Below are 12,960 nucleotides of genomic sequence, written 5' to 3' on the forward strand. Positions count from 1 at the left end.
AAAGATACCATGGCTGATGGTATCGAAAGCTGCTGAGAGGTCAAGGAGAATTAACAAACACACAATTTGGGCAGCTTGAATGCTTACATACTAAGCTGGTGCTTTTGCTCCAGCAGAGTGACTGTCTCCAGTGCAATAAAAAAAAAAAAATAATTATTACATTTGTTAGTTGCTTTATGTTGCCCAGGGCAACCCAAAGCAACTTCCAACCAAACAACCAAATAATAATAATAATAAATCACATTGATACTGTCATGAGTTTGACAGTGTGGGTTGGGGACTAGGCTTTATGTCATTCTAAGCCTGGATCCAGCAAGTGTGAAAATATAAGCCAGGTTAACTTTCCATGTTGAGGTGTTAGTCTGGCTGCCCACGCTTTCCCTGAGCTGGCTGCTAGCTTCAGAAAGTCAAAAGACAAGAGATGAGAGTGGAGTGATGTGACCTTGAGGTAAAACAGCAAGCTGGAGAGAGAGTCAGAGCAACGCTGAAGAGCAATGTTTGATTTATGTTTGAATCCAAGGCTGCGGCTATGGAGGAAACTGTTAGGAGCTCAGCCTACACTCGAGTAGGACCCTGGCAGAGACAGATGCCCAATTGGCATGTTCTCTCCCTGCTGGTTGATCGTTCAGGAGCTTTAAAAGCTTTCTTCAGCCCGAACATCACCGGCACACTTAGGGATCCTCAGAGTCTTCACAGCTTCGCGTGACAGACCTCAGCAACTCAGCATTTTGGCTAATCTACTTTATTTGCATATAAACACACACGGAGCACTGCAACATGGCTCCCTCTCTCTCTAGCATCAGACAGCAAAGGGAAAAAAGAACAAAGGACAATAGTCCCACTTCATGGAACACAGTAACACAAACATCCTGTCTCCATCACATCCCACTCTGTGGAGTCAAAACATACCACGTCATGTGAAAGACAACAATCCCATGACTGCAATCATGGAGCAGGAATTCTAACAGAAACAAGACCCCTTTTGGTGTGGATGCTGTGAACCCCTCCATTGTTGGCTCAGGTTGTATACAGTGGTATCTTAGTTCTCGAACTTAATCTGTTCTGGGAGTCTGTTCAACTCCCAAAACCGTTAGAAAACCAAGGCGCAGCTTCTGATTGGCTGCAGGAGCTTCCTGCACTCAAAAAGAAGCCGCATCAGACGTTCAACTTCCAAAAAAAAATTGCAAACCAGAACACTTACTTCTGGGTTTGTGGTGTTTGGGAGTTGATTTGTTCGAGAGACAAGCTGCTCGAATACAAAGGTTCCACTATATATGTGTAAATAAACTGCATATCGTGAGGACACCAGAGTCTCTGCTGTGCCACATATCCAAAAACCCTGGAATCTTGCAACGCTTGGAGATTGAGGTGGCGCACAATATTACAATAAAATAGTGGAAAGCTTTGGCTTGGTGCCTAAAGATATATGATGATGGTGCCGGGCAAGCCCCACTGGTGAGAGCATTTCACAAATGGGGAGCCACCACAGAAAAGGCCATTCTCCATGATTTTCAGGTAGAATTCAGCAGGGCAGGAGATATCAGACCCTGAGATCATCTCCTGAGGCCCTTCTTCATGTGCCTCTTCCTTGAGAGGTCTAGAGGGTGGCAACACGAGAACAGGACTTCTCTGCAGTGACTCCCTGTCTGTGGAATGCTCTCCCCAGGGAAGTTCGCCTGGTGCCTTCATTATACACCTTTAGGAGCCAGGCAAAAATGTTCTTTTAACCAGGCTGTTGATTGATCTGATTTACAACCTATGCTCTTTTAAAATGTGGTTTACAGGGGTATTGGGTTATTGTTTTTATTTTTATTAGTTATTATGTTGTTTTATATCTTGATTTTATTCTGTGAACTGCCCTGAGACCCTTGGGTATAGGGCTGTATATAAATTCAATAAATCATCATCATCATCAGGAATGTCCTGGGTTATGTGTAAATTGGGCAATATATTTATCAAATCCAATTTGACTGATGTGCATTTAAATCTGAGGTGGGGTGAAAATGTACTGGGTACAGTAATACTATGAGAAAGTTTTATAAAGTATTAGTTTATTTCTTTATTTTAAAAAATCAGACAATCAGGAAAGCAAAGGGACTTTGTTCCTATTCCAAGAGAAACATTTCCTTAGAGGTTCTCTTTTAAATTCTCAATGATTTTATAATACATTCGATCAGCAGCATCAAGACCAAACACAAAATCCAGATGATTCCACTCAGGAATATATTCGTGGTAAAGAAGGTTTTTGATCTTGGGGATTAACATATTGACATCCTCAGGGCCAGAAAGCCAATCTTTTCCAGAACTCCAGACTATTGTTGTTACATTCATATTCCTTATATTGTATTCAGGAGGTTGAACCTTTAAAAAAGATTGAAAGAGAAAATGAGCTCAAATGAAACAGAATAAGATTTTAGCAAAGTTTTGTCCATTTTTTATGTGTAAGGGGAGGGGGAAGAAATGTAAAGAAATATGTCATAAAAGTTATGCACTGTTAAACAAGAAGAACCCTAAATATGGTTTACAAAGGGGATTTTTAAAAAAAATCAATAAGAAGAGTTAACAACAATAATCTAATACTTCTGCAAAGTTAAAATAGCAAAAAACAGATTGAGATCCTGTAGCATTTTTTTATTAGCTTGTTTTACTTTAGTTGTTTGGTAAAAGGTACAGAATATTATTATTATTATTATTATTAAATTAATTTTAATCACTTCAATGTTTTAATCACTTCATCAGGCAGTGTAAGCCAGCTTACTCTCTTGAACAATCTACTTTCTTTCTTTCGCCTTATCACCCTTTCCCCACTGTCACCTGTCAGTTGCTTTTTAGAATAAATACAGCATGGCATTCAATGCTTTAAGGGCAGTGGAGATAGTAAGGGCATTTGCAAACTTTCAGTATTTTTATTTTCATTTTGGAACAAAATCTGAAAAAGTTGGAAAAGGCTCTACCTTGCCATAACGAGCTAGGTTGTCAAACAATCCATAATCATAAGCTTGGAGTTTACCACCAAGGATGCTCTGCAGATAGAAGAGAATCTCAAATGTATGCATGTATCAAGAAAAGGAACAATGGGAGAGGGGAAGGTTAATATTTCCGGTGGACCATACCTGCTTCCAATGGATTATATTCTGCACAGATGTTCCAGATGGGGCTTGGGCTGCATACACATCTATTCGGCTCTGAAAGATAAAACAGCTTCTTTTGCACAACCCCACCCAGGCATCGAAAAGGTTAAACAAGTGACTCAGAATAACAATATTTATAGGATTAGCTAAACGCGCATGCAGTGATGTACAGAACTGTGGCCTGACAACAGCTGAAATTTTGTGTATGATTGCAGTTTGTTCCCTTCTTGCCTCGACTGCTTAGACCAGTGATGGGGAACCTAGTGGACATTGCTGGACTCCCATCAGCCCCAGACAGCATGTTCAAAGGTCAGGAATCATGGGAATTGTAGTCCAATATCTGGATGACCGGAGGTCCTTGGTTTAGACAGAACCAGACAGATAATGTGTCTCTGTTTATCCAAGCCAGGCACCATCTACTCAGTTTCATGTTCCGGCTCCTTCCTTGGTCTTTAAGTGGTCTATACTTGAGTGTGGCCATTGCTTTTCATAATACATGCGATTCAGGAGGAGTAGGTGGATGCAGAAGAGCATATATTAAAAAATTCTACTCACCAGGTTTAGGTTCTTCTCATTAAATCCACACAACATGAACAGGAGGTTGCCACAAATGGGGGCCAATAAGTTTCGGCTGCAAAATTCAGCAGCAACCAAAGAACCAAAAAAAGTTTTTGGTAAAAATTCTTTCATTCCAAACATGGCCTGCAAAATTTCAAAGTGACACTTGTGTTAAGGATACGGTATCCTCGTTATTCCAGTTCCGTAGAGTGATAATATGATCTAAAAAGTCCCAAATTATAAGCACTTAAGATAGGCCAGGCACAGACACTGCTCTGCATGGCAAATGTCTCTAGTTTAAGTACTATTGGAATGCGATGAAATGTGGGCCTTAAGAGAGCCCTTCTAATAGACTATATTATCTATTAATTGATTAAAATTTTGGAAAGGCATCTGCACATGGATCCCAGTGCAAATGAAAATACAAACATTTGTACAATATTAAAACAACAACGTTCAGTGTAATGCGGTAAAATCTAAAGTAATTGTACATCATATATGAAGGACAATCCTAAAGTCCTGAAAAGTTAAAGACCAAGAGTGGCAGGAACAAAGTGAGGTGGGGGCAGGACTTAAAGCAGACAGAATGCACCTCAATGGAGATGCAAATCATCCCCTCCCTGGTCAGCAGATTTGATGGATTGTGAGGAAACAATCCTCCTCCTTCTCGGCTGACCTGCACAGATCAGCTGACCTGCACTGTGTATCCTGTGTGTGCATGGGATAAGTGTGTGAGCAAGAGTGCGAGGTGGCCACACCCACTGCTGTCCACAACTGCTGTTGGCATGGGGCCCCCCAGAGGCTTAGCCATGAGTGAATGTGGTCCTCAAGTCAAAAACATATAGCCAGTGCTGCGTTAAACCAACGGTCTGCCTAGTTTACAAGGCAAAGTTGTCCACTGATGCACTTTTTTCACGGGGCCACTGCAAGGTTTAATAAGGGCCTGGCCAAAGTGCGCTCTGGTGGTGCCTTTTCACAGCCTCCCGGTTGTTTCACCCGAAGCTTACCAGGAGATGGGTGTTGGCAGTTGCAGGCAGCAGAGGAAATGGGCAGCTGCGGTGAAGGCACTGCAGACCTAGCCACCCGATACTACGACTGCCGCCATGCTTCACTTCACAGCGCCAGGCCACAGAGAAAAAAAGAGGCTGACGTCAGCTCCAATGCTTGCCCAACCCACGTCAGGTGTTGATGCCCAGCCTGGCAGGCATCACACAGTGCTAAAGGGTAAGGAGTTGCTCTTGTGGTTCTTAGGCCGCAGCAGCACTAAATTGTTTACCACTACAGGGTATTCTGCTCTGGATCTGTATAGTGAAGACTCAGAAGAACGGCATACCTTGATTTGCACTTCATGAAGCAGAGAGAGCTTTGCCATAGGAGTTTTAGCATATTTAACTGTGGCAACGGGAGCCAAGGCAATGTACAACTTGATTTTTGCAGCCAGTCGAGGATTGGTAGAAAAAGCTATAAAAGCTGAGGGGAAGAAAGAGGAGAGAGGAACAGGTTTTGTCATCAAAGAAAGGAACTGGGGGGGGGGGAGTTTAATGGTAAACTTGAAGAACTGGTTTGTTGACATTTTAGCTTCTAGGGACAAGGCAAAGCCAGGACCCCACACCCCACGCATCACACAACTACAAGCAAACAAGTTTAGCAAAATCGTCATCTACAACTTCATATTTCACTGCATGTGGCTATGCAGAGTGAATGTAAATAGGAACCTTTAAATAGGTTGCAATGCTAGGCTTGCCTATTTGGAAATAAGTTTTACGTGTACCTGCTGGTCAAGTTGCAAGCTTTTGAACTTACCCATGGTGGTTCCTTGTGAATGGCCAATATAAAACAGTTGTTTCTGTCCAGTTTTCTGCAGAACATAATCTATAGATGCCGGAAGGTCATATTTTGCCATCTGATCAAAGCTGGGGGGGGGGGAAATATTATCTACATTAAGCTGGCTTCATGGGGATAACAAAGGACTTTCCAGACTCTTTGAATTCCAGAATGTTATGTCAGGACTATTATCTTCCCATTTGCACTGTGCTCAGTAACTGCAGATACTCTGAGGTTACTGAGAGAAGAGGGCCTAACATTATGATCTTTTCAGCACAATAGATGCTGATGTGATCAATGTGGGGCTGTCTGTAATGAGAGCTTTATAGCTGGGACAGGAATGCTGCACACTTTTGCTGTGCAACAATCAGGTTACCTGAATTCCCAGAACTCCACTGATCTGGGTGAAAGAAACTGATGTCTTCTGGACCAGCTGTTCCCTCGGCTGTTTCCTAGCCAAACATCATAGCCAGCATCAGCTAGCATGAATGCCAGGCTGTTATGAGGAAGGTTTTGGAACCAGTTTGCAGCATCTACAAGCAAGCCATGCTGCAGAAATACTACTGGCCTTGGCCCTGAAAGAAAGGAAAAAAGAGGGACGCTGAACAATCTGGGGGATGCTTTGACTGGGCCCATTTTTATGACGCAGTAATTTTCCACCGGTGCAGCTTCAACTTGCACACACAGTATATCAGGGACAGGGAAATAATTTGGATAAATGTCTTCAGAACATGAGAAGATTCTTGTATGATTGGCATGTTCATTTGTTTAATAGCACATCCAAGGACAGATGATAAAGTGAGTTGAAATTTTACATTCCTCTTCCTAAAAGGACAGGATATTTAGCACATGCCACCCGTCTACTGTTGAAACGCATCAATAGTCTCCTCATCTTCCATTTCCAACTGTGCAGGTGTAGCTGTTTCATTAATTGGTCGTCCATCAAGTCTGAATCTAAACTGTCTCATTGACAAACCCTGCCTCTCACAATAGGCCTTCATTAGTTTACTTAGTGGTGTGTTGCATTTTGTTTTACTTTTAAATTGATATGGTCATTCTCCGTTTTTTACTCCTTCCTTGGGCTTCTCCTAGGACATGGTGTCATGTCAGGCAGGGACCTCTCAAGGAGCCAGTCCGTGCATGCTCGGAGCCCCCGGCTTCCTGCACTCTCCTCTCCCACCCCCTTTCTGGCCTCCTATCATTATCTTTGAACTTTGGCAAGCTCAAAGGCAATGATGTCGGAGGATTCCATAGGAAACAGAAGCAGAAATTGTTGATATTCACTTCTTAGTCCCATGTCCAGAGCAGAAATCAATCCAGCAAATACAATTGGCATTTGCTGTTGTTTTCAGTCCACAAATGATATGTAATTGATTACTACACACACACACACACACACACACACACACACACGACTTGCATTTCCTCTGCATTTAAATAAATGGTGTGGAATAATGTAACAATAAAATGATTACCTCTGTAATTATGTAAATTACATAATTTACATAATTATGTATGTAATTATGTATGTATGCCAGAGGACAGTGAAAGGAATAACTTAGTTTTGTCAGAAGCTGAACTGCAGAATGGAAACAGTGCTGAATGCAATGAATGCAGGTCATAATTGAAATTGATGATTTTTTACATCACCACTCAATGGTAACTTTTGTCCTGTAATATATCACTTGCTGCTATATTAGATTATGGATCTATTGCTAAATACATATCTGGAAAAGTCTGTATGTCTATTGTAACTACTGGCTGCAAATATTTTGACATGCTCTATCTGAGCTAACCTGTCCCCAGTAGCAGTGATGCCACTCTAATTTTTAACCCCACTTTCAGTGCCCCAGACATGCACAGAGAAGGGTCAGATGAGTGGGAGTGGGGAGCAGAGGAAAGTTGAGCAATTTTAAAATTCAGGAGGCAAACTAGATATTTATACACAGATTGAAGGGAGGGGGGAAATGATTCCCCCTTTAAAAGCATATTAATTCTTAAGCATTGTTAAGTCTTAATGGAAATCAAGCAAATAAGAATTTATAGTACAAACTCGCGCCTGGGTCCGGCCTGTCAGCTCTGCCATGTGGAATTCTGAAGATGGTAAGTATATAGCCATCGTCTGTCATGACATCATGTTCTTCAGCAGGGTATTCCCAGTACTCGATGAGTGATTTCTACAGGGACACACACAATATTTAAAATCAGTTTGAGAAGCTTTAAAAGGCTCTGCTACAAGTAAGTATTGTAAGTATTCTGTCACAGCTCATAGGGTCTGGAGGAGGAGTAAAATCCAGACACAGCCATGTGAATGAGAGCACGCCTTGCTCATGCATTCCCTTCTTTTTCACTTCCTCTCACATCTTTGACAATGTTGTGGGAGGAAGGAAAGGAGCATACCATGTATGGGGAAGGGGGAAGAAAAGAATCTGCCTCACCCTCTTTGTACAGAACAATGGTAGTAATAATCTGGCCCTCACCCATCCCTCATAAAGTTTCTTTTTAGGGATGCTTCTCTTTTTCCAATGATAATAATCATTGTGGCCCCTAGAAGCTTTCCAACTCGTGTGTCCCCTGGAGTAGATCTGAGCTCAGTCAGCGTGGAATGATGTTTGGCAGAGAACAGGTCACACATTTTGTGGGCTGAACCCATTTAACTGATCCCCTAATGGGCTTCTCTCATTCTGTGTCTTGAGGAACATTCCCTGCTTTACATTACTTACCGCATTTAAAGTGGCTTCATAATCAACCGATCTATCCCCAATAAGTCCATGAGCTAATGCAGAGCCATAAACCAAGCAGATGAGAATGGAAGCCCACGACATCGTCTGTTTGCCTGTTGGGAATGGATCTTAATTAGCACACCCAAATTTGATGAGTTTGAGCTAACTTCACATGCGTCAATGTTATGCGTACTCAAGGCTTCTAAAACGATCAGCTTGGCGTCTTTCATCGGGTCATTGCACTTCAGGTAAGTCGACAGTGTTTTCAAAGAAAGAAGTGAATTAACTGCTCTTAGGAGCACCGTCCTGGGACGCAGGTGGCTCTGTGGGTTAAACCACAGAGCCTAGGACTTGCCAATCAGAAGGTCGGCGGTTCAAATCCCTGCGATGGGGTGAGCTCCTGTTGCTCGGTCCCTGCTCCTGCCAACCTAGCAGTTCGAAAGCACGTCAAAGTGCAAGTAGATAAATAGGTACCGCTCCGGCGGGAAGATAAACGGTGTTTCCGTGCGCTGCTCTGGTTCGCCAGAAGCGGCTTCGTCATGCTGGCCACATGACCCGGAAGCTATACGCCGGCTGCCTCGGCCAATAAAGCGAGATGAGCGCCGCAACCCCAGAGTCGGTCACGACTGGACCTAATGGTCAGGGGTCCCTTTACGTTTACCTTTTAGGAGCACCGTCCTAGACAGAAATCAACACTCAGCAGATAAGAAGTATTGCAATGTTGGCCACTTATTAAAGTTTGCAAGAACAAAGAAATTAACAGTACCTCCAATTTGGTCCCCTTCTGCAATAACAAAAATAAACAAAGCACTTCCTGTCAAATAACATGTTACATTAGCTGCGTATCTGTGCCTTTAGGTTTCTACCCTTCCCCCTACACAGCAGCAAACCAGATCAGCAATAGGGAAAAATAAGTTCTCATCGAAGTGAAAATTAGAGGGGGTTTTCCTCAATGCAGATTGTAGGCACTGAGGGGTCGGTTGGGTGGTCTGAACCAGGACTGCAGCAGGTGAGTTAAAGTCACCCTAACACCATGCTAGGGTCCCTATCTGCATCAGGGTCCCTATGCTTACAATCTGTGTAAAACAAACAAACCAGCCCTGCATTTAAAGGCACAGATATGGAGCTAAACGTACCATATTGTTTGGCCCTTGTATGAAACATGGCTACCGCTGCAACTCAAGTTTTCTCCATCCATATACATTTTCCACATTATATATCATAGGTCTCTTCTGCAGTAGACAGCAACCATCAGTTTTCTGTCAATCTGCCCCCCTCTGTGTAGAGAGAGGACATCTTCTACACCTATATCAGCAGAATCCATGTGCTGTACACATTGTGTGTGAACGATAAATCTAGTATCAAAAACATCTTCGATCTAACCGTATACACACTTATACACACCCAGGACAGTTCCGAGAACCTTACCTCTGAAGATCCGATGCTTCGAAATGATTCAACTGCAAAAACAGCAGCACCTGCAAAAGTCAGAAAATGCTAGTAAACCTAATGAAGGGCAGAGCTAAAACATTTAAGATGGCAAAAGGGAGCCACAGTTCTCTCACTACATACCGTTTAGAATAAACTGTGTCTCTTGTTGACCGAGCCTTTCTAATATATAAACTGTGGCGCTCAGGGGCTAGGGAGGGGAGAAGAATGCAGGGGTGACGTAAATAACTGTGACACTGTCTTGGCTATCAAAAGACAACAAGCCACTTGAGATAAGATCTTCTTACAGTTTAAGCAACCACTTGGGTCGGTTCTGCTTACATCCCCCTTTCCTCCTCCCAAAAAATATTTAAGTGCACTTTTAAAAAATGATACATCTAACATCTTTACAGGGTCCCAGTTAACCTTCATGAAAAGGTTAGCTCATAAATCAGAGCAGTTGCATGCTTTCCTAAGCTATTGTGAAACAGCTACGCAAATTACGTTTGGACAGCCAATTAATTGTTGGCTTCCAGAGGCTATTTTGAAAGTTTTTGTCAAACAAGGTTAATGTTAATCTCAAAGTTAATTTAGGATTAACATTAATCTTAAAGCTAATCTTAAAAAAGCAGGGTTTGTATAAATAAGAGAATGAAGAAATCAGTAAATCATGCTGTTTCAAAATCACAGCCTTGTGGTGATCCTTCAGTGGAATGGGGAAACTGCGAGGGTTTCCCCCTGTTCTTACCTGTGGACAACTGGTGGGATAAGGATGTGTCAGTAAGGTCAGACGTCTGCCCAGGCTGACAGCCCAGGCACTAGCATTCAGTGCACTGCCAGGTTGCACCCCTACAACTGACTGCCATGCCAGACATAGCATTGGACTATTACCTTTGCACCATGTACAAAGCACTTTTTTTAAAAACGGGGAAAAAGAAGCAAAGGTTCAGCCAGAGCAGTAAACAGCTGCTGCTGGTGGTGGTGCTAAGCAAACTCAGCTAAGTCAGTAAAAAAAAAAAAAAAAAAAAACCCTGCTGCAATGCCCCCACCTACCAAACGTCAAAATGAGGGTAGCCTTCACATCGGCAAGATTAAATGTCCTTCCACGAGCAGATTGGATGGGCTGAAACAAAGGAATTCCTAAGAAGGACAGAGCTTGTGGTTTAGTCAATAGAAGATATAATTCATGAATGCCCTTTTTATAATGATCTTAGAAACAATTGCAGGTATATTTACCCATTGTTAAGATCACAGAAGGGAAGCTGATCCCAAGCAAAGACCTGTTTTCTGCTGTCTGATGTAGTATATACTTCAGAATATCTAAGTTTCCTGCTTCAAAAAAATCTGTGCTATTAAATTTCAAATTTCCTGCTTCAAAAAAATCTGTGCTATTAAATTTAAAAATTAAGAAGCAGAAATGTAAATCTTAATAATAATAATAATAATAATAATAATACTTTTGTTATTGTTTTCATGTGTAGAATGGCTGTCTGCTAACACACAATAAACTGTCTTGACTTGGCCCAGTCTTTCTGTGTGGCCTTCTTGCTCTTCTGCCGTCTATTCATCACTACACCATTTCAGGTCATAGACTCCAGGGGTTGGGGCTGGTGAGGTCCAGCGGGCAGCAACACAGAGGAGCAGCAACCGTAGTGCCAAGGATTAAGTCATCCCAAGCCCCAGCCTGGTCGAGTCAACCCAGCCCAACCAGGCTGTGCGTCTGCAGGTACTGAGATTCTTGTCTGGACCTGTGAAAACCTGGAACCTCTGCTGGCTGCCTTTAAGATATGTTGTTGGTATCCGTCTGTCTCAGGCGACAATGGAGGGAGTGCCTCTGGGGGTGAAGACAAACTGTTGGACGGTTGCAGCGCCCGCTGCTGCTGTAGAGATGGACATATGGGAAAGACATGTTTTGTTGCAGCTGGGGCAAATGAAGGCACCTGGTTGTGGTGCTTCGGATGCCCTATGGCATTTATTTGCGCTCCCCCAGTAGTTGATCCACTTCTGGTCACTGCCATGTATACACAACCTGACTGTCTCCAGGCACTGCGGTTGTCTGCATGGGGTTCTTACATGGTGGGGTTGATGTTGCCAGCCTTCATGTCACGCTTGTAGACATCTTTGCAACACACGGTTGGTCTGCCCAACGGGCCTTGAAAAATAAAACTGCTAGTATCACAATGCTTTTATATACGATACAATATTATAAACCTTATTGTCATTGTCCCATACAGAACAACGAAATTGAAAAAATCTACACCAGACATTCAAAAACCAACAAGCCTGCTATCCCAGCTATCCCAGCCTGGTTAACCCCCTAAAAACTCTGATACCCCATAATTAAATACAATAAACTCCCACAGAGACTACCTTACACTGCGTTTAAAACCAAAATCGCATTTGGATAAAACCTGTTTCTCAGGCGGCTAGTCCTAGTCTTTATAACCCTGTACCTTCTTCCAGAAGGCAGAAGCTGAAAGAGATAATTTCCGGGATGCGCACTATCCTGCACTATCTCTACAGCTTTCTTATGATACCTGGCAGCATAGATTTGATCCAAGGCGGTAATGGGGAACCCAATTATTCTCTCCGCAGTCTTTACAACCCTGGACAACATTGTTTTTCCCCTGACTGTGCAACTCCCAAGCCACACATGCATATACATTTAATACTTGGGTCAGAACCAAGGACCAGGTTCAGTTCTTCTTTTATATCATGCTTGATATTTTAGGCCACTGTGTCTACAAAAAAATATTTAAGTGCCCTGGCTTCCTCAGTGCAAGTCTGGGTTTCATATTCTACACTTGCCTAGTTGTTTCTATTCCCCGATTCTGCAAACCGGGAATTTGTTGCATGTGATTAAAGAGACAGTATAAGAAAAGTGTGTGCAAGTGTCACAGTGCCTAACTTCTACAATCAATACGCTTCTAAAACCATCAATACGCTTCTGCAATCAATACGCTTCTGAGAGATCTCTAAAGAATAGAAAACACAACAGAGAGAGCGAGAGAGAATAAATATACAGTGGTACCTCTGGTTACATACTTAATTTGTTCCGGAGGTCCGTTCTTAACCTGAAACTGTTCTTAACCTGAAGCACCACTTTAGCTAATGGGGCCTCCTGCTGCCGCTGCACCGCCGCTGCACAATTTCTGTTCTCATCCTGAAGCAAAGTTCTTAACCCGAGGTAATATTTCTAGGTTAGCGGAGTTTGTAACCTGAAGCATATGTAACCCGAGGTACCACTGTATGTTACTTGGCACATTCTTCTGTACGGAGATGTAGCTAAACTGCAT

The 12,960-nt window shown here is 42.7% G+C and overlaps 1 protein-coding gene and 1 pseudogene across 4 annotated transcripts; both read right to left on the bottom strand.

Annotated features, from left to right (window-relative positions):
- Positions 1-2,034: 2,034 nt before the first annotated feature.
- Positions 2,035-10,531, bottom strand: LOC308469008 (gastric triacylglycerol lipase-like). 3 transcript variants are annotated; one of them, XM_081024328.1, is made up of 11 exons: positions 10,413-10,531; positions 9,665-9,714; positions 8,237-8,349; positions 7,567-7,690; positions 5,890-6,088; positions 5,493-5,602; positions 5,023-5,159; positions 3,687-3,833; positions 3,114-3,185; positions 2,955-3,023; positions 2,035-2,361 (listed from the first exon to the last, which is right to left on the bottom strand). In XM_081024328.1, the coding sequence occupies exons 3-11, from the start codon at positions 8,336-8,338 to the stop codon at positions 2,128-2,130; spliced, it is 1,194 nt and encodes a 397-aa protein (XP_080880454.1). In that variant the 5' UTR covers positions 8,339-8,349; positions 9,665-9,714; positions 10,413-10,531; the 3' UTR covers positions 2,035-2,127. The 3 variants fall into 3 exon arrangements, with proteins under 3 accessions (XP_080880454.1, XP_080880455.1, XP_080880453.1); XM_081024329.1 differs by lacking the exon at positions 10,413-10,531 and adding an exon at positions 9,809-9,886; XM_081024327.1 differs by lacking the exons at positions 9,665-9,714; positions 10,413-10,531 and adding an exon at positions 8,711-8,865.
- LOC308469007 (small ubiquitin-related modifier 3 pseudogene) lies at positions 6,287-6,810 on the bottom strand (annotated as a pseudogene). Its single transcript has 2 exons — positions 6,727-6,810; positions 6,287-6,601 (listed from the first exon to the last, which is right to left on the bottom strand). The product of its transcript is annotated as a small ubiquitin-related modifier 3 pseudogene (transcript).
- Positions 10,532-12,960: the final 2,429 nt, after the last annotated feature.

Source organism: Podarcis pityusensis (genome assembly GCF_964106645.2).
Source record: "Podarcis pityusensis genome assembly, contig: HAP1_SCAFFOLD_618, whole genome shotgun sequence".
NCBI lineage: Eukaryota > Metazoa > Chordata > Lepidosauria > Squamata > Lacertidae > Podarcis > Podarcis pityusensis.